The following is a 21,257-nucleotide window of genomic DNA, read 5'->3' on the forward strand; positions in this document are numbered from 1 at the left end:
TCTTCCGCTCACACGCAAAAGACATAATTAGCTGGTTCCATCTGTTAATTATACCTACCACGGTTCAGATAGTCATAGGAGGAAGGTGAGCCCGTGCAAGCAAAACTTCTGTATGGGACCCAGGAGGTGTTTGTCTCCTCTCAGCGTGCTGTGAGGTGCAGAGCAGAGCCTCACTGCCCCTGTGCCCACACAGACCCCTGTGCCCTCCCACCGGCACCCCACCAGTGTGGGGACCCCCAGCAATAGGTGCTCACTGGCAACACCAGGAGAGGTCCCAGGAGCAGAGCAGGAGGGATGTTCCCAGGTGAGGACTGACAGCCCTGCCCTGACCCCCACCCACAGCCCCTTCCCGCAGCTGCAGGACTCCTGCACCCCCACCCCAAACCCACACGATAAACGCATTTAATGGGTTCACTGTTAACTTTATTTTACTGCCCCAAGCAGGAGGGCTGTTGCTCTGCAGAGCAGCTGTAAACTTTAGTGTCGGCAGCAGCGTTTTTACATCCAATTCCACTGCCCCAATTTGCACTCCTGATGCACAGCCCAGCTCCTCACACATCTTTTCCCTGTGCTTCCCCAGCCCCAAGGCTTCATTCCCCCGTGCCCACCTCCACCCACCAGCACCCAGGGACAGCCCCGAGGGAGCCCCCCTGCTAACAGAGCACCGAGCAGCTGCTGTGCCGTGAAGGAGTAACTAAATTCAGGCGTGGAAGGTGAGGAATGGAGCCCTGGTGCAGCAGACGTATTGCTGTATGCTAATTTCAAACAGACTTTCAGGATGTGCTCTCCTGGATCTAAGCAAGCAACAGAATCTTAACGATCAGAGTTCCTTGCTGGCTGATAAAATATGGATAAAGGAGCCATCACTTCGTAACAGCGGGAAGAAAAATAATTGCCAAGGTTGGCTCTCATTTGAATATTGTTTAAAATCCTTCTAGCGTGGCTGTTGCAGTCTGGTTCTCCCCGCGTGAGTGCCGCTGCCACACAGCATCGCTGCTCAGTGCGGCACGGTGGGCGCTCACTCACAACCCCATGTGGGTTGTGGCACTGCTGGGATGGGGCAGCCCGGGGGGACCCATAGGAGCCGCATCCCAGCGCGGTCGGGTTTGGGGTAACGTGATGTTTTATTTTCTTTCAACACGAGACGCTGCAGAGGCTCGCAAGGACGGTAAAGTGACACTGACTAATTGAATTCTGAACTAGCAGGAGCAATGCAAATATCTGACAAATTGATTTAATTGCGTTCACATACAATAAAGCTGAGATCTAAAAGGTCAGCGAGAAAATGGAAAGGGTCCCCGGAGTGCTAACAGGAGGAAGCTGACTTTAATACACATTCATCACATTTTATCATCTAATTAGTTCACACAATGCCAGACTGATAGACAGAGGCCTAAACAAAAGTATTGATTGATTATTAGCCACATATCTATCATATTGCCTTCAGCCGCTGTCAGAGCGCGCTGGCAACTTCTGCTCTGTGCATCAGCAGAATGGGAGGGCAGCGTGATAAATAGGTTTTCCATAGCAGAATTTGGACTCCGGAAAGTTTTTTACACAGACACTGAATGATAAAGCTCCTGGTGCGAGCTCCCACACGGTCACAGGCAGAGCACCGCCAGCCCTGCCCGCACTCAGAATATTGATGGCCCTGTGGGCACCCCGCTGTGGGGGGCTGTGCCCCATTGCATTGTGCCCCACTGCACCACCCGGGTGCAGCTCCCATCCATGCATCCATGGAGCGAGGTGGTTTCAATGGGCAGAAGGAAGCCTCCTTGCCAGCCCTCCTGCTAACTGCTGTGCACAGCGCCAGTGCCAGGGCCCAGCAGCAGAGGTGCAACTCCCCTGAGAAGTAAATCTTAGCGCCCCATTGCCTCTGTGCACGGGAAGTTGTGAACCTGGCGCGAGGCCCCTCCTGCAGACGGAGCAGGCACATGGCACTGCTGCACAGCGGCACCGGCCCCGCGCGTCCTCAACAAACGCATTAGCCAAGCTCCTCATAAAGGCTCCGTGCGTGTTTGGTATTGATTTGTAGGACAGCAAATATTATGAACGGGAATTTCATTAAGCACGGAGCGGCTGTGGCTCCCAGCAGCTGTGGGGTGAGCGATGCCCAGGGCCGGCCCGCAGTGGGCAGGGAGGGCTGGGGCCGTGGGCACAGCCACAGCATGCAGCAGGTGCCTGGCGCAGGGGGAGAGGCTGACTGCTACCATCTGGCCCTTGCAGTCTCACTGAGTCGGCCGCTTCCCGTGTGTATTTGCACAGGGCCGGGGCTGCAGCCTGGTTGTGCCTGCATTCAGCCCAGAGGTTCCTCACACTCTGGAGTTTACCCTGACTCCAATTATCTCTCCGAACAGACTACCACAGCTAATTTATTTTGAACAAAGCTAGAAATAAAGGATAATCAGGTTATCCCAAATGACAGCCGCAACATCTGTATTTTCTGGTACACTGGGCACATTTGATGTACTGAATATTGTAATGAGGCTGAAAAATTTGTCAATGATATTTCCTTTGTCCCTTTCTCAGAGGAGCAGTGGTTAGCTCTCCAAAAGAATATTAATTGCCTCAAAGTGTGGGAAACAGCACTTTCCTGCAGCAGTGTTTGCTGTTTGCTTGCGACTCTGTGCACAGAGCCCTCCCACGGCAGCACACAGCAGCCCACGCTGAGCTCCCACCCATCGCTGTGCTGCAGAGCACCCCGCATCCCACACGAGTTTTTGGAAGGGCCCCAGGGCAGCAGAACCTGCTGAACAATTGCTCATTTTCTGCTCATGCTCATTCTCGCTCGCAGCTTTTTAGCCGTGCCTGTTCTGCAGGGGAATTACACGCTGCTCACCATCACCTTATTTAGATTTCTTTTTGAGCTCTCAGCCCAATCTCTCCTCTCTCCCAGAGAAGGCTGCAGCCGGCACAGGTGCTGCTCAGTGCATGGGGCTGCAGTCAGCTCCCATCCCCTCCCCACAGGCTGGACAGGAGGGGTCAAAGCCCTCACAAGGGGATGGTTCTGCCAAGCTGGGGGGTGCTCTGCCTGAAACCTGATAGAACCAAGGGCAGAGCTGCCCGTTAAGCACTCCCGTTACAGCTTTTCTCTTCCCCAAAATTGCTGTTGCTCACACCAAAGATTTTAGCACAGGTTTGGCTGCACCTCCTATACTGGAGCCTCTATGGGAGGCAAACATGCACTCAGAAATATTTATATCCACAAGAACTGAGCTGCAGTCATGACAGACAGCCCCAAACAGACCCAGAGCGCTCCAGCAGCAGAGACAACATCCCAAACTGCATGGGGTGCTGCAGGGAAAGCCTGGCACAGCACAACCCTGCTTCCCTCTGCCACCCAAACACAGAAACACAGCCAAAGGGAGCACTGCTGAGCTCTTTCTTTTATACTAATTAGCAGTTATTGCTTTCCTCTGTATGCCCAGCTGCTGCTCCTTGGCCTTGATCTAAACTAAAAGCAGGTGGGGAGCGGGATCTCCATTGGTACTGTGCTGGGAACCGCCCTTCCCCTGGGAGAGGTCTTCCTTGCAGGTTCATGTTTTATAGCTATTAGAGGTGTTCTGGGACTGCCTGCTGATGTGCATCGCCTCTGTGCCAACTGGGGAGATCCCAGACCCAAGGAACCGAACTGGGAGTGGGCTCCCATAACAGGCCATAATTTCCTCATTTTCATTTAAATTGGGCTTTGTGCTGCTTTGATGAAGGGACGCATTAAAGCCACTGTGGCTGACGTTTTTAAAATAAATTCCAAGATGAATTCCATGCATATCCTGCATTAATGTGTACGGTGGAGATAGAGGCTGGGGTGAGTTGAAGCAGAAAGTATCCTGTAAATTGAAGCTTGGCATTGAATATAAATGGCAAAGGTTGCTGGCTGCCAATAACAGTAAATCAGGTTCGAACACCACAAGGCGATAAGGCTATGAGATGAATTGCACTTCGCCTGGGGTTTGGGGAATCGCTCAGCACCCGATGGGCTGCGGCGGCCGTCAGTCACCCGCATATGTTGTCACACCACAGACAGCACAGCTGGGCTGGCTGAGCCCAGGGTCAGCCCTGGAGCAGGAAGGGGCAGTGATGGGGACAGGGCAGTGACAGGAGCAGGGGATGCAGCAGTGTCCAAGCCCACCCCGCCGGACAGCAGGTGGAGGGGTCAGGTGTGGGGCTGCCCCACCGCACAGAGTGGAGCCAGCTCAGATGCCCACCCTGCATCGTGGAGCCAGGCCCCCTCCTGGTGCTGGAGAGCTCATAATAGTTTGCATGATGCATTAGGTAATTTCTTGGGAGACAACAAAGATAATTAATATTTCCTTCATGCCTGAGACATAACTATGCTGTCACAGGGATTCCCAGAGCTGCAAGGGAACATGCTGGGAATTTTCCCTATGGGGCAGCAGCCCGCACCTGGAGAGAGAGTGGATCATCCAAAATCACTCCCGGGCTGCAGAGCTGTCAGTGCAGTGCTGCAGGAGCTCCTGAACACAGCAGCATGGCTGGCAGCTGAAGGGATCTGCAGTTCCAGAGCATGGACGACAATCTATGAGCGAGGGCGTCTCCACACGGCTGGGTTTGCAGTGGGATTGCACAGGCGTTCTTGCACTGAGAACATCAAATGCACTGGAAGACTTCAAAGCTCCGCAGCTGGGCTTTGTGAGGACAAAACCTCACAAAGGTTTGTGAGCAGAGCGAGACAGAAAGCTCTGAGCCTGCTGGGTGAGGGCGGACAGAACCAAAGGGGCTGTGAGCATCTCACCACCACCCTCCCCCCCCCCAGTGCCCACCTGCAGGGGCTGTGAGGAGGGGGTGGGGGCTGGGAGATGCTCACCCCTCCCTGCTGGGCACTGCCCCTCGCTGCTGCTGTGACCCCACTGCAGGAGGAGGTGCTGCTGTGCCTGGTGCTGTGCAGGAGCTGTGGGCATCCCCATGGGCCACACTGTGCGGAGAGGAGGTGCTGCAGTTTGGAAGATTCTACGGCTCTTGGTCTGTGGGCCTGAGCATGAAGGGAAGGTAATTTGTATAAGCAGCGTGAAGTGAGTGGGGAGAAGAAAAGAGATGACCACAGAGAGACAGTTTGAGAAATGAGAAGACAGACCGGAATGTTTTTATAATGAAGAAGGAACTTGTGCTAAATTGTTTTCGATTAATCTGCAGCTAACTGAGCTCATTAAATTGAAATTATTTCATACAGGGCCACGAGAGAGCACCTGAGAACAGCTCTTCTGGAGAACAAGGAGGTACTAAAACCCTGCATTGCTGCCAAAGTTTGGCCTCACGTCCACTCAAGCAGGAGGTGGGGTGAGATCAGCTCCAAGCACTGCCATGGGCGGGTGGGGGACCAGCCGTGCTCAGCCATGCCCGGGGGGCACCAGCTGCCTGTCCCCGCCACCACCACCCACCCCTCCACCATGGCTGAGCACTGGTGCATGCAGTGCAGGTCTCCGTGGAGGTAGCAATCTGCCCAAAATGTGACCAGAGTGGCTCTGGCAGCCCGAGGCAGGGCTGGGATGGATGGCAGCAGGGCTGGATAGCAGTGGGTCAGGATGCAGCTCTGCCAGCTAGACCCAGGCTCTGAGCTGGCCCCAGGTTCCCCGTGCAGCAGCAACCAGGCTGGGGGCTGTGTGAGGCTCCTGGCTGCAGCATGCCATCCTTTCCAGCAAAGCAGCTTCAAGGTTACACAGAAGTCTGCGTGTCTGTGTAAGTACTAATCCCACATCTGCTGCTCAGGAGCACGCCCTGATTTTGTAAAAGTATCCCCCACATTCTTGTTGTCTGCACTCTCCTCCCTGACCAGGCTTTGCTCTGACAGCAGCCTGGTGGCTCTGACCTACAGGATGGTTCCACACTTGTGCTGGGATGTGAGAAAACCAGGACTGAGCAGCCCTGGTGGGAACAGCAGAAGGCAAATCCCAGCTGTCTTCCTAACATGTCCCTAATAATTAAAACCTTTTAACATGATAATTTTGCAAATGGATTTATCTCAGAGGGTTCTGACAACCCATCTGCACACGGAATGAATCCTCCCAGCCCCAGTATGGAGGAACCCAAAGCCAGGGAGCTATCATTGCAGGCAGGGTGAGCTCATTGGTGCTGTGCACGGAGCAGCAGGAGGATGGGAGCTGCACTCCTGGGGTGCTGGGAGTGCAGAAGAGCATTTTGGGATGGGAGCCCCAGGCCCACAGCAGGTGGCAGTTTCCCCAGGGAAACGCTGAGCTCCTTGGAAGTGCCATTGCCTCTTCTCCTTGAGGATCAATTTCCACTCTTATCACCACAGTAATGCTCTCTGCGAGGCAATATGATTTTCTTCTATGTAAACAGCAATAACTTCGGAATTACTTAGGAAAGACAGAGACCTCAAGAGATGTTTAAATTACTGGCTATCTCATTAATCAAACACAAATGCAAGACTAGCAAAGGCTCTAGTTGCTGAGCTGGAAAATGCTTAAATTCGTTTATCGAGGCAGCAGGGAAAACAAAAGCCCTGCCAGAGGTGGGGGGTCTGAGGGCGGGGGCCGGCTGCTGATGTGCAGCTGCTGCTGTGGGTCTTCTTGGGGCTCCTGGGGCTGAGCTGGACCGACACGGTGTTGCCCTGGGCTGGGCTCGGCCCTCAGGGCTGGGTGCAGGCAGCTGTACAGAGCCGTGCCCTGAGCTGTCCTGGGCCCTCGGTGTGGGGATTTCAAGCCATGGTTGGGAGCAGAGGAGCCGGGCTGAGCAGCCGACCACGCCACGCTGCATGCAGATGGGACGAGAGCCACAAGAGCTGCAGTAAGGCTGTGCCGTCTATCCTCCTGGGTTGCCATGCCAACGGAGAGGAGACAAGAACAGATTTAATTTGCAGAATCACCCTCTTGACACAAAATCCAAGCAGCTTGTGAGGAGTAGGGTGAGAGATGTCAAGGGAGCAGGGAGAGATCCCCTGTGCCGCTCAGTATCCAGCACACGGCTGTGCCACTGCTCCCAAAGGTCTCTTATGCCTCTGCTTGCAGAGCTGGAATCGTGGGAGTCAGGTGCAGCCTGAGGGGAGGTCCCCCCTCTGGGGACGCACCTGGGAACCACTGGCAATGGCAGCACCAGACACAGCAGGAGCTAAGCACATGACCTTTATACGGCGTGGCTATACAACAAGTAGGAAGCAACGTCCAAGGCACAGAGATGTCTTCACCTCAGTTTCTGCTTCCCCCCTTCCTCAGACAGACCCATGTGGTGGGCAGTGGGGCATGGGCTGTCCTGTGCACAGCTCTCCCTGGACAGCTGCGGGGCCCCTGTGCTGCCTGCTCCTGCTCCATCCTGCACTGCCAGTGGACCTGTTCTGTGCCACTGCCAAGTACAGGGGCTTTGTTCTGAAGCACCAGTGGGGATGAAGATGTAAAAAAGAAAAATCTCTCCCTTGAACATCCTGTGGTGATGCTCTGTCTTACTTTACAACAGCTCCATGCTGCCTTCCCATCCCCCCTCTGTGTTCAGCCACTTTATGCAACCCACTGTGGCCCACCCCACAAGCCCATCAGAAGGACCTCAGCACCAGGTGTGCCCAGGAAGGGGCTGAGCTCCATCTCACAGTTCTGTGCCAATGTGATGGATGTGACCAACAAGAATAACAGTGGACACGGTGTCCTTAACAGCACAGCTCTTAGTTCTGTCTTCCTGCTTCTGCCATGAGATCCGAAGAAATACAGCTTTCCCCTGGGAGGGGCTTTGGAGCCCCCACAGCTGTCTGAAGCACCCAGGATCCCTGGTGCTGGTGGTATTATCTCAGCACTGCGCCATCGTCATCAATCAATATCCCAAATCACCTCATCGTACAGAAGGTGCTTTGCTAATTCTCATGGATCCCAGGTGCTGCATGCCCTTGGTGTCCTGTCATGCACTGATAGTTTTAGTCCAAAAGCTACAGTGCAATATGCTTATGAGTAATAGCATCTTATTGGAGTGTAAAGATCTTCCTATTTCACTGATTTATCCTGCATTTAAACTAATACAAAATTCACTTACTTCAAAAAGTACTGGAAGCAAAATACTCTCTGTAAATAGCCTGGCTTTTCTAAACTGATAGCACTGGAAGGGGAGATGGAATAACTTGCACTATCTATTTTCTCTTGGAGGTGGTATCGCTGTGTTATTTTGACTGTTTTCCATAACGAGGCCCATAGTTAATTCTTTTCAGTGAGAGAGGCTTATGGGCTGGCAAGGACTGTCTGACCTTTATGCCCGAGTCTTTAGAAATCCAGCACAGATTAATGTGAAGTTGGTTTAAGTGGGCAGTGAGGCGGTCCCTTTGCTTTCAGTTCGCTGCCTGGTGGATTTCTGGCTCATGAAATGCCTGACACCGAACCCTATCCCCTCCCATTCGTGTTGTGGGGTCTTTTTTACTCTCCCTTTCCCAATACGTTTCAGATACTTTCTCAAGCTTATGAGCTGTCACTGCTCACATCTCAGAAGAAAAACGGAGCCCAGCCAGGACTGCCCGCATTGCTCAGCTGTGGCAGAAAGCTGCAAAGCCAGAAATGTGGGAATGGAGCAGGAGACCGTCATGGGAAGATGAGCACCAGAGTGGTCAGCAGGTCCACTCCTGTGACCTGTGGGGTGGGCAGGAGGAGAGCAGGGTGGGAAATCCTCTCTAGAAGGGTCACGGTGGTGTGGGGCTGCTGGCCTGCCTGCCTGCCCCCTGCCCTCATCTCTCATTCCGTTCCTCCACGGGGTGCTGAGCCCACGTTGGCAACAAGCTGGTGGCTGGGTAGTGATGGAGCACCAGACAGGTTTGTGAAACACCACATCACAATGGTATTTCTAACCAGAGGGAATGAGCTTTCTGAGAGAGAAGTGACTTCAGACTTTGGTAAATGCCATCCCAGCAATGTCAGCTGCTGCCTCACTCAGAAACTGCTGTCTGGTCAGTCAGATCAAGCTTGGAGCGTAGCTCAGGTCCCCACTTGCAATTAGGCCTTATTTGTCACATTGGGTTGGGGATACCTCAGCACAAGTTTCTTCTTCTAGACTATAAAACGTACCTGACCCAAGGAAGGCAAATGTAGTAGCAAAACCCAATAAATGAAGAGTTCTAATCATTTATTGATGCTATTTCAAGCCCAAGAAGGATCATTCAAAATCCTATAAAAGAAGAGTCCCTGAGCAGCCAGGAGAGCAGAGCCCATGCGGGAGGTGGCATGGGTGTTTCTGAAGAATAAATCTTAGCAGAACACTCTGGGTACCTCGTTACCAGGCAGAGAGTGATAAATTAGGCAGCTCACGGAAGAGCTACAGAAATGATGAAGGAGGTGGAGGATCCATCTAATGAGCAAAGATTAAATTACTGAAATTGGCAGGGTTTGACTGAGTGGCAAGTGAGGAGAGGAGGAACCGTGCAGGGGAAGGAATGCGTGAGGAAGAACAGAGATGATTTAGGGATTCCCACTGGGCATCGCTCCTGCTGACGAAGAGCAGCGGATCGTGGGCTGCTCGGGGAAGCCTCGTGCATGGGGCCCTGCAGCACCCAACGCTCATTCTGCGGGGGCAGCTTTGCACCCAGCAGCAATGTCACTGCCCCCAGCAGGGCACCTGGCAGCTCCTGGCCCCACAAAGTGAGGAGCAGTGGGAGATGTGCCAAAGGGCACACGGATCTCCCTCACTGCAAGAGCACAGGTGCCAGGAGCTGAGCCTTGTGAAGGGCAGAGCAGCATCAGGAGTGCTGGGGAAGGGGAGGAGTGCACAGCCTGGTAGGGAGCAGTGCTGCTTTGAAGCAGAAGTCTTTTAAATAGCCTCGGGCAGCTGTGAGCACACCATGCAGCAGCTCCATAGCGGTCACTGAGCATGCACATGCTTATGGCTCTCACTGTGCTCAAACCCACGAGTCCTTCTGGGGCCTCTTACTTCAGAGCCATGCTGCAGCTGTGTAAGCCTCATACTGATACCGGGCAGTGCACGTGGGCGGGAGCCACTCTGGCTCCTATGGGCTGCTCTGAGCTGTGCAAGTACCAAGGATGCGGGCCCTGACTGAGGGTGCCCCGAGCCAGTGCCCTGAAATGAGCTCTGCTCTGCTCTGCTCTGTGCCTGCTCTGACACTCAGTGCCCTCTGCTCTGTTTTGGTCTGCAGCTCATTAGGGATGAATAAATTATGATTTTTAAAGAAGTGGAGAAGAAGCAGAGCTTCTTGTTTTACAAGTGAGATGCAGCCTTCCCAGCTCTAACTGAAGAAATGTTTGAGCTGGCAGCACTGCTGGCATCAGAAGTTCTTCCACAGGGAGGGGATGAGGAGGGTGAGGGGATGGTACCTTTGCTCTGTGGCAACCCAGTAGGCACAGACCTGGGACAGGGCTCTGGGGGAGATGCTCCCCTCAGGCACATTGCAAGGGCAGGCTGCTCATCTCCCCTCCCTGCCTGCCTGATAGCTGTGGTACCACAGCCTCACAATGAGAACCTCAGAGCAGTGTGAGCCAAAGCACCCGGGACAGAGCCAGGAAGACAGTGATGATTCAATGGCATCCTGCTTTGGCCAGACATCTCTGGCCATGGGCACAGACCATAGATGTCATGCATCAAAGGAGTGAAGCCATGAGAGGCTGCAGCCCAGCACACAGCTCAGCAGCCAAATCACATTGCTTTCCTGGAGGGAAATGTGCCAGAGGTGAGGGATATTTCAGAAAGCACAGCGTATGCTGGGGGCAGGCAGGTAACGCCTGTATTCAGCATGGCTTTGCTGTGTCATCCCATGGTGTGATCAGCAAAGGGCTTCCTGTGCAAACTCTGCCCTAATTCTGCAAGAGCCAGGATTAGAACAGGAGATTATCTCCTGATCGTGTGCAGATAATGCCACTCACCCACTTACTCTGAGTAAGTACATGCCAGATGGGATGGTCCCACAATGACCTTCCTGAACAAGCTGCAGACAGCTCCTGCGCTGCGCAGTGAGAGCCATGGGGTGATGCAGGGCCTTCAGCCCTGAGCTGTGGCTGGGGAGCATCCCTGAACGATGGGCAGAGCCAGGGCCCTTCATGGAGCTGTGGGGCCCTGGGGGCCATCGAGCTGGCTCTGTGCGTGTGTCACCTTGTGCCTGCCCCTTGTCCAACCTTGTCTGTTGCCTCCTGCCAGCATCCACCCCTCCGACAAAACGGCTTTCCCTCTGGCTACAGTGTTTGCAGAACTATTTGCTGTATAAATCATAGACCGCAACGTATTCATTGCACATACACGCTTCCAAGCCTGAGAGATCCAAAGTGTTCCCTCTTTTATAGCAACCGTAACGAGGCACCAGTAAAACCGGGGATTTGGCTTGCCTGGAGATGCTCGTCCTCCACCTCTTGTTAATTTTAGGCAACAAAGATGGATGTGGGCTCCTCAGGTTCACAGGAGCCACCGCTAAAAGCCGTCAGAACAAACACTCATTTTAAACCTGAAGCTGTCTCCATGAATGGGAAAACGCTCTGACATTGTGGAACGCCACTGAAAAACATCCTGAGTGCCTTCTTGGATGAGAGTTTAAATGACATTGCGTTTTTACTGTTTATTTTCTATTCAGCGTATATTTACAGACTTCATTCATTCCCTGAAGGAGGCAGAGCACCGGATGAATTAATCTCCCTCATTTCAAGGTGTTTCACTGCTTCTGCTGACAAGTAAATAATGAAGAAGAATTATGGGAATTTTGAAGTTTTCTGAAAAAATAAAAATAATAATAAAAAAATACTTATTTCCAGGAATGATTATGTTTAATGTGTGTTTGTAAACACTGGGAGATAAAGAAGACAATCTGTAACAGTGGTAATTGAGGTAGCAGCATGCAGAGATTCACAGGGCAGAGACTTCTCTAGGAATCCTGCCCCACTTTGCAGCCTGGCCCAGTACAACCATCTGCTGTAAGTGTTCCCAGGCTGCTGTGTAAAGCCTGCAAAGATGGGTAACTGCCAAAACCCCTCCAAATTATTAAGAGTAAATTACTGTCCCTACTAAAAATGCACGCTTTTCATTTCACTCACATGTGTCTAATTCCAGCTCGCTATCAAGGAGCCTTGTTTATCCGATAGGTTAAAGACCCCTTTCCAGTCACAGGTCTTCTTTTTCACACCAGAAAAATGGAACTGGGAGGGCCAGTGTGGGCCACCACATCCCATTCCTTCCCATTGCTGCCAGCCATGCTATCAAGTCCATTTTGAGCTGAATCTTAAATCTAATTGCGTGTCTTGCCCCCTGTGCTCTTCTCAGGAATCTGTTCCAGAACAGCATTTCTTCCAGTTAGGAACAATCTCATTTCCAGCCAAAAAGCATTGGTGCCAACTGATACCTATTTGTTTCTGTGCCAGCACTGCCTGCTATCGAGGGTCATCTTCTTCCTTCTCAGTGTTCTCCTGCTCATGTGCTGGGACAGGCAGGCAGCCCCAAGCCGCACTGAGCAGCGGGGGCTGGGAGGGTCTGCAGTGAGCAGTGGCTGCTGGGTGGCTGCACAGCACGGCGTTCCTCCACCCTTCTCCAAAGCAACAGGACTCGATCCATGCCACAGCAGTGAGGGTGAATCTGACAGACTCTGGTTTGATCTGGCAATTCCTGCATGGGGCTGATGGCACCTCGCTGGGCTGGGCGCTTCCTGAAGGCCTGGGGAATGCTTCTGTTGCTAATTAATGTGAATCGAAGTGTGTGGGTATGCAGTGTAAATACATGAGCCTTTAAGAGCAGAACTGTCAAATAAAGTGTTACACTCCATCGGCTCCCGCTGCATCCGCTCACCAAACAGCAGCAGCCGCTTGGATAACACTCGGATCTGCTCATGGATGCGTTTGACACCCATACTGGAAAAATACACATTTTATGATGAATAAAATAGCCTGAGACCAGGCAGCAGGTATTGAAGGCTAAACCACTTGTTTTAGAGGGCTTTACATTCTGGTTGTAAAATTTCCTCTGGCTGGAAGCTGGTGCCCAAGAAGAAATATTCTTTCTGTTATGTATGATTTGCCTGCAAATCCTATTAGTCTTCTGTGCAGCACATCACAGGAGAAGAGGCACAGGAATGTCAGAGCAGGGCATTTCGCTAAGCGCCGTGGTTTAGATGTGCGCTTGGTACAAGGAAGACCAAAGCGCTGTCACTTCAATGAGTGGTGCCTATTTTGAGGTTTATCTTCTATTTTTGGAATTGAAAACTCCAAACTATTTTATTTTTTTTTTCTATGTGGAGGGGGAGGAAGGGAAACGCTGTGTTGCACAGTGAGAATGGTGCATCCGTTGAACTGAATGTTGGTGCCGACTTTCAGCCGAAGTCGCTCAGTGTGTTCTTCATACAGGCCTACCATAATAAAGCAGAGCCTGAACCTGCAGGGCTACTGGCATTGGCACAGCACTGTGAAAATGGAGAGCAGCCCTCCTGACTTCAGTAAATACTCAGTGGATTCTCCAGTTTAGAATGAAAGTATTTCTGTGCGTGAGGAGGACTCATCACTTGCGAGGCAGACCCACACATACCATAGCACAGATGTGACATTTAGGCTAACGACATATATATGAGCTCAGCAGAGCGCAGAGCAAACCCATGTTGCTCAGGGCTTCCTGTCCCAGCTCAGCACCATCTGCTCCTCTCCCCAGTGACCCAAACTTGGGGATCTGTTTTCAGGTCCAGGTCTGACCTCCAGCCTTGCAGAGACCTTTCTGAGGGCTCAGGCTGTCCATGGTAGGGGCTGTGCCACCCCACAGAGCCCTGGGGCAGCCCAGCACATGGATGTGCCCCCCAGCTGCTCCTGCTCCCAGCGCTGGGTTGGGAAACGGGCTGAGGGATGCACAACTTTGCTTCTGTCAGTTCGAGTTAGTCCCTCAACATTCACATTACTGTAATGCAGTTGAAAAGGAATCCACTAGTTACAGGAAATGATTTACAGGACACAAGGCGCAGCATTTCAGAGGTCTCATGTGTACCATAAAAAATATATTATAAAGAAATAATCTCTATCAGAACTGAAGCTGCACAGAGAGAACACATGTCCAGCTGAGAGCAGCATTGAGCTTTTGTTCATTATGGGGAAAGTCTGTGCTCTTCATCTTATTTGATGAATAATTTTTCTCAGAGCTCAGTATCTGGTTAATATTGGCAATCAATATTTTTTTCAATTGTTGCTTTTGCCTTGAGATTCAGCTCAGCTGGGATTCCAATGGTATTTGCTCAGAGGTGCTCCCAGTTAAGCATCACAAAGTAACAGTGAGATTCAGTGCTGGCCTGGAGCTCCCTGCAGGATGTAGGCATGGCAGAATGAAGCTCCCAGTGCTGTGGCCACACGGGGCTGGGCATGTGCTCAGTGTTTCTCCAGCATGTTCTCAGCAGCTGGCGGTGACCCTGCGGTAGAGTTGATGTGCATCTCCTCTGTAGTGTATATCACTCAGTTCAGGTGCTGGCTCTGCTAGCAATGTGCAGCACTCAGTCCCAGCTGGAGGTTGGGGACAGCAGGCACAGGAGGTCAGGTAGTGCTCGTTCACCTGTGAGGGTTTTGCAAAGGACTGAGCGCCTCGGCCACTGTGCATCACAGCAAGAGCAGAGCTGCACATCCGGAGAGGCATGGAGAGCATGGTGATGTGCTCCCAACAACACAGGGTGATGCCTTTGGAAGAGACACCCAGGAGACACGAGAATGAAGGGCAGGAGCAGCTGAGGGACATTAAAGCACAAAATCTATGCTGAAGCCAAAGCTAAGAGCTGGAGGTGGGAAGTGTTGGATTGTGAAGCCGGGAAGAGATGATGACAGAGAGTTGCCATGGGAGGCTTTTGGCCACAGCCTGTTCCAGGACACTGCTCCCCATGCAGCGTGAGGTGCAGCCAACCTCAGCTCTTGGTCCCCATGCTGCGAATGCAATACATTGAGAAAGGCCCTCAGATCTGCTCCACCAGCGCAGCAGCTGCCACCAGCCCCTGCTCATGGGCTGCAGCCCATCTCTCAAACTCCAGTGGTGGAATCTGCACATTCCGCTCCCCATCTGCAGAGGAACAGGGCTGAGGGTCTCTGACCCCTCTGCACACAGCAGCAGAAGATTCCTGTGGGACCTCTTTGGTGTGCTCGTAGGTGGGGAGCCGAAAGAGTTGGACAGGAGCTGTGGGCTGGGCACACTGGGGAGTCTGAGAACACAAGATGCGTTTTGGGGCACCCAAAGGGGAGTAAGCGGGGCTAACGGGTGAAGGAGCTGCCGCAGGGCGATTTCCGCTGAGGAACAGAGCAGGCGGTGCAGAGGGCAGCGGGCGCTGCCCGAGCCCGTGGCGACCCGCAGCCTCCCGCAGGCGTGAGCGCGGGGGGGCAAACGGGGCGGGCGGGGCGCGGGGCCGGGGACCCCAGAGGCGGCCCCGGCCGGGGCGGACGCTGCCGAGCGCTGCCCGCGGTGGGCTCCTCCCGGCTCTGTCCGCGGTGCTCGCGGCGCTGTCCCCGGTGCTCCCGGCGCTGCCGGCGCGGCGTTCGGCGGGGCCCCGCGCGCTCCCCGCGCTCTGCACCGCGGCCGGGGGCGGGGGCGGGCCCTCCCCGCGCCGGGAGCGCGCTCCCGCCTCCCACCCGGCACAAAGTTTCGCGGCAGGAACTCGGGAGGTAACAGTGCGGAGCCGGCGGCGCCGAGCCCAGGCGCGCCCCGGTGCCCGGCGGGGGCCGGCGCCGAGCGTGCCATGCGGGGCTCCCCCCCGGCGGCGGCGGGGCGGGGGGGCGGCGGCGCCCCATGCGGCCGGGGCGGCCGGGAGGCGGCTGACACCATGTGCGCCCGCTGCCCTGGGCGAGGAGCGGGGAGCAGCCATGGCCCCCCCCGCGCAGCCGGGGGTGCCGGGCGGGCGCGGCTCTAAGGTGCCCCCGGCGCGGAAGCTGCTCTGCATGTGCAGCCTCTCGCTCTGCCTCACCTACCTGTGCTACAGCCTGATGGGGGGCGCGGGCCCGGCCGCCCTGCGCTCCCCGGCCGCGATCCCCGCCACGGCGGCCCCCGGCGCCCCGCGCTCCCCGGCCGCGCTCCCGGGCACGGCGGCCCCGCGCTCCCCTCCCGGCCCGCCCGGCAGCGCCGCTGCTCCCACCGCCTCCGCCGCTCCGCCGCGGGCCTCCAACGGCAGCCGGGACGCGGGCGCCTGGACGCGGACGCCGCTGGCCCCCGGGGAGGTGATCGCGGCGCAGAGCGGAGCCTTCGAGAGGGACCCGCAGGAGTCGAGCACCACGGACGAGGAGCTGAGCCGCGCCGGGAGCCGCGGCACCACGCCGGACTACGGCGAGAAGCGGCTGCCGCAGGCGCTCATCATCGGGGTGAAGAAGGGCGGGACGCGGGCGCTGCTGGAGGCCATCCGCGCTCACCCCGACGTGAGGGCTGTGGGCACCGAGCCCCACTTCTTCGACCGCAACTACGAGAAGGGGCTGCAGTGGTACAGGTGAGCGCGCGGAGCCCCGCGGGAGGGGCTGGGTGGTCTCGGAGGTCCCGGCGGGGCGGGGGGGACCGGCGGTGCCTCTCCTGCAGCCGCGGTGGTATAACGCGGTGCACCGATGGGGTGCGGAACCGTCCCCGGCTGCTGCTGGGCGCTGGGCAAAGCGCGGCGGTTCAGCTGCACAGCGCCCGAACGGGTCAGAAATTAACAACTGCTGAAAGAAGGAAGGGAGCACGTTGTTCTATGTGATGCTGTGGGTTTTCAGGAGGAGAAGGATGCTTCTGTCACACCAGCTGCAGAGGATTCATCCCACAATTAAGATTTACTTTTTATTCAACAAGTTCCGCGTCCGAAAGTTTTTAAAGGTTTCTTTCTTTCCGTTGCAAGATTTAATTAGAAATCTCAAAATGTGATTGTTTGACATCGCGTAACACTTTAAGAGTCTCTTACACTAAGAGTTCTGATTATTAGAAAACCGCAGTGAGGGAAGGCTGGGTGCCTCGGCAGGTGTAGCAGAGCAATGAGTTGTGCTGGCTCAGGGGTTGGCGATGGTGTTTTTTCCCCTTGGTTTCTGCCTTCCTTCCTTTTTTCCTCTTTGATCTCAAACCGAAAAGCATGCAGTGTGTTAGCGTAGCTTGCAACTTGTGGCTCTTTAGCGTATGGTTACAAGAAACCCATACTTGTTTCATTCCAAGAAGCAGTGGCTAAGCAGATGGGTTCTGCTCTTATGTTGCACATATGCTCTGAAAATTAAGGAAAAACAGGGGCAGAAAGTTGGTTACTGCATGCCTCAGCCAGGCACTCTTTATTGAAATAGCACACACTGTTTCTATGATAGCAGTGTGTAAATCTGAGGAACTCCAGGCAACTTTGTGTGGATATTGTGGAAGCAAAGTCTTTGCAACACCCATTCGGTGTGGCATCCACTTGGCTTTGTCAAAATGCAGAGGGATTTTCTTGAGGGACTCCAATAAAGTGGAGATCAGCGCTGTGAAAGTACATCTGTCTCTTTTTGGAACGCTGTACCAACTCAGGGAAGGAATAAAGGATTGGATGCCATTATTTTATTTATACACTTAAGCAAAATCCTTTCAGATACGCTCTCTTTTTTACGGATTTTTTTTTCCCTTTAGGAAAGCTTTGCCTCGATGAATAAGTTCAGCAAATTTGCTGGAAGAGGCCGGAGAGCAGCGTAGAAATAAATGGGTTTGGTTTATTCAAAATGGGTAAAGAAGATCAAGCACAGGGTATGACAGGCTGCTTTTTCATCTCGAAAATCACGCTGCACAAAAAAGGGTTGGAGAGGGGCTGGAACCGCTCTCCTGGAGCAAACGGCACACGCAGGTTTTCATTTGCAGAAAGTGCTGTGAAATTTTTCATCCCTGCAGTAGCTTCATGGCCAGCCCAGCTGGTTCCTGGTGCTGGTGATATGCTGCGCTGGCAGGAGGTGTGAGATGAAAAGATTGGGTCAGAGCTGATATGTGAGGTCCTGGGCAGAGTAGGATGGAAGATGGATTCTCCGGTCATGGGGTAAACAAATTACTTCACTGCTTAATTATCACTGTGGCCCTGAGTGTTTGCCCCGATGGTTTAACCTACAGCCATCCTCCACCTGCCCGCCCCAAGCTCCATTCTTCTCCTTTCTCTGAGAAGCTTTGCAGCTGTGCAGGAACAGGGCAGTGGGTCGCACAGCATGTGGTGGGGGACAGCACCATGTGCACCTATAGGGATCGCATCCTGCCCTGGGCTGAGATGAACTGAGATGAACTGACTGCTCCCTGCACGAGTAACTGAGTTTTCCTATCAGCACATATTTCTGTTTTCTTTTCATTAAAGAGAAAAAAAAAAAAAAAAAGAAAAAGCTACCACTGAAGTGTTTATAGCAGCATCTCCTTTCAGTGACTTTTATCACTTGTTTACATCTTGCACATAACACTTCCTTTTACAAATGATAAGCTGTTAGTTTTTAATGTGGTCAAGTTCATTTTTTTTTTCTTCTGCAATGAAAGAAGGAAATAGCAGTGTGAGTTCCTTGCTTTGTCGTTGGCTGCTGAGCACATCTCCCATCGCCCAGCAAAGCCGTGGGGAGGAGCAGCTCCTCCACATGCACTGGTGTGAGCTGGGGGTGTCAGGCCGCTCTGGTCTGTGCTGTCAGGGTTGCCCTGTGCCTGTGATGTGTGCCTGTTTGCCTGAAGGATGGGCTCAGTGATGGAGCTCTCCTAAAGCTGCACCCAACGCACTGTGATGTGCATTAGCTTCTGTTGATAATTTCCTAGAGATTTTTTTCTTTTTCCTCAGTGTTGAATGTAACTCCACTACTATAAAACGTTGTGGTAGGGGGGTAATTGGAAGTGAATTTTAACCTTCTGTTTTGTTAGCAATGTGGCATTACTTACATCTGGTGCATGTGTTACTTGCCCATCTTCAATTCTGGGGCCATGATACTCAGCAGCAGGCATTACCTTGGGCAATGGACCCTTATACCAGCGCTCTGTCTCACCATGGAACAAGTTGTTCTGGCAAGGAACAGGTGTTTGCCTTTCCTTTGGAAGCCACTGGTGACGCTTTCTCATTTTGCATTCCTTCTTCAGTTATGGGATGTGCTGTGGTTCTCCATTGGAATCATTGCTGACTTGCAGTCAGGCAGGCACAGCATGGCTGCTGCCCTGCAGTGGTCAGAGAAGCTTCACACCAGGGCTGGGGGGCCTGGGGACAGGGCTGGGGCTCAGCACCTGCATAAGGAGGAGGAACCCGAACAGAGGACACTCAGCTGGGTTGCTCTGCTAATGAGAGTGACCAAAGCTGTAGGTTTGAGCACTTACAGCATCTCAGCCACTCTCTGGGATGAGCGGGACAGCCCAGCGCTACGGGCAGCTGCCGGCAGACGTGGGAAGGGGAAGTGGGTTTCATTCTGTCCATTCATGCTCTGAAGGCCATCATGGCATCTGGTGTTTTAGCACAGAATTGAGGACATGTAACTGTATTTTGAAATCAAATGTGTAGTTTTAACAAAAATATGATCTCCATAATGCAAGGAGAGCACTGAACAGAGATCTGAAGTTCACTGGTTTGAAGATTATTCCAAAACCTCACTCCTGGAGGTTAGCTCTGTGTACACATGCCCGTTGTTGGCCAAGCCTTCAGTGGGAGCTGTGGCAATGTCTCTGCAATCAGAGCACACTGCTGGTGCTCTGCCCCAGGCCCCCACGTGCTGAGCAGTTACACGGGCACAGCGTTATGCACGCAGTGGTCCCGCTGCAGCCACTGCAGGGAGCACTCACCATGACAAGCAATGAAATGGTTTGCATGTCTAATGCTATTTTCACGGCTTGTCTCGTTTGTATTTTCTTTCTTCTTTTTTTCTTTTTTTTCTGAGTGTTCTCCATAATGGTCAGACCTGCATGTTGCTCTGTGAGCCACTGCCTTGGTACAAATAATGCATACCATGACCAGGAGCACAGGCTATTCAGAAAGCCAAACCACTTCCGTCAGCTCTGCACTGATGGGCACTATAGGAACACCTACAGTGGAAGGACAGATGGTTTTTTTTCTAACAACAGGCATCGCTGCTTGGTAACTGCTGTATTTCTCTGTAAAACACCTTCCTAGTGGACTGTGCCCTCTGCACTTCTGGTAACTTGGGGAAAAGGTATTGATTTTTCTCCTGGACCTGCTGTGAGTTGGCTTTTGCTGAAATGTAGTGACTCAGCTGCCCTCCCACCTCTGTGGATCCAATATATTGGGATTTATCTGGTTTGAAGGCTGCAGGAGCATTTCCATGTAACGCGGTTCTTCCACCACCTTGTTCTCATCACCTTTCCCAAACCTTTAGGTATGAGTCAGGTCCTACCTTTGCACTGCTTATCCTAGCCCAAGTCTTCCACGTAATGCAAGCACTCCCGTGCACCGCTGACTTTCTGCCAGCACCTGCATCCAGCTGCAGCGAGGCCAGCATGGGTGCTGTAGTTGGCTCGTAGGCTGGTGTCTGTGAGCACAGGACCAGGCTGTCCTGAGTCTGTCCCTGTGTTTGCCCTTCTGGAGGTTGAGAAGAGGCCACTGCAGCATCAGGTGTGGAATTTCTTTCACACCCAGAGCTGCCATGTGCCAGACCCACGGCCCTACCCTTCCCTGTGTGCAGAGCCAGGGGAGCCCCCATCAGCCTCCCTGGCCAGCAGCTTTCTCCAAGCCTTTTCACTCTCTTTCAGATCAAGGGTTGGGATGCAGGAGTGAATCAGGCCTCTTTGCAGTGTTTTATCACCTGTTGATGGTTAACCGCAGGCTGCTTGACTGTAGCCATGGGAATGGCAGCAGCTTTCAGCACCCCGTGCCTCTTCACGCTGTGCTCGCTTGTTCTTGCAAAGAGTGTGAGATGAGTGTGAAGACAACACACGGGCAGGGGATTGCTGCAGGAGCCCAACCTGCAGAGCCCTGTGTGGCCACAGCGTCCTGCTGCTGGGCAAGGCAGCAGTGGGGCTCGGTGGCTTTCGGATCATCGCGTGGAGCACACAGGGAGCCTGCAATAATCTCAGTATTACACTATGTCTTCAAGCACATACTTTCTGTAGGATTTTGCTCGATAATCCACTTAAGTAAATGCTACAGTGCTTTGCTTCTAATGGTTTAAGTGTTATTTGTGGTGTCAAAGTTTGTGAGCTTCGCTCTGTGTGTGAATTCAGTATCACTCAAGCATGTAGACACTACAGAAAATCCAAAAATAGGCCTTGGGAAAAACAGCTGCCTTGGAAAAGAGAAAGGTAAAGAGTCAGTTGGTTGTATTCATGGGTTTAAATGATGAGTCTGACCTCAGCTCGTTTTTTTGATTTACTGAGGCTTGTTCTGCTCTGTTAGAAGCACCGACTGGCGGCGAAGGAACAACAGGTTCTCAGAGAAAGTTGTGGACAAAGCCTTTTGA

At 53.2% G+C, this 21,257-nt stretch overlaps 1 protein-coding gene across 1 annotated transcript in view; it reads left to right on the plus strand.

Moving 5' to 3' along the window:
- The first annotated feature begins 15,534 nt into the window (after positions 1 to 15,534).
- The window catches only part of HS3ST4 (heparan sulfate-glucosamine 3-sulfotransferase 4), a 45,714-nt gene continuing 39,991 nt past the window's right edge, over positions 15,535 to 21,257 (plus strand). The window contains exon 1 of the mRNA XM_015294505.4: positions 15,535 to 16,351. Within this exon, the coding sequence (XP_015149991.2) occupies positions 15,738 to 16,351 (614 nt within the window). The 5' untranslated portion in view covers positions 15,535 to 15,737. The remainder of the gene's footprint in view (positions 16,352 to 21,257) is intronic.

Source organism: Gallus gallus, chromosome 14, assembly GCF_016699485.2.
Source record: "Gallus gallus isolate bGalGal1 chromosome 14, bGalGal1.mat.broiler.GRCg7b, whole genome shotgun sequence".
Taxonomy (NCBI): domain Eukaryota; kingdom Metazoa; phylum Chordata; class Aves; order Galliformes; family Phasianidae; genus Gallus; species Gallus gallus.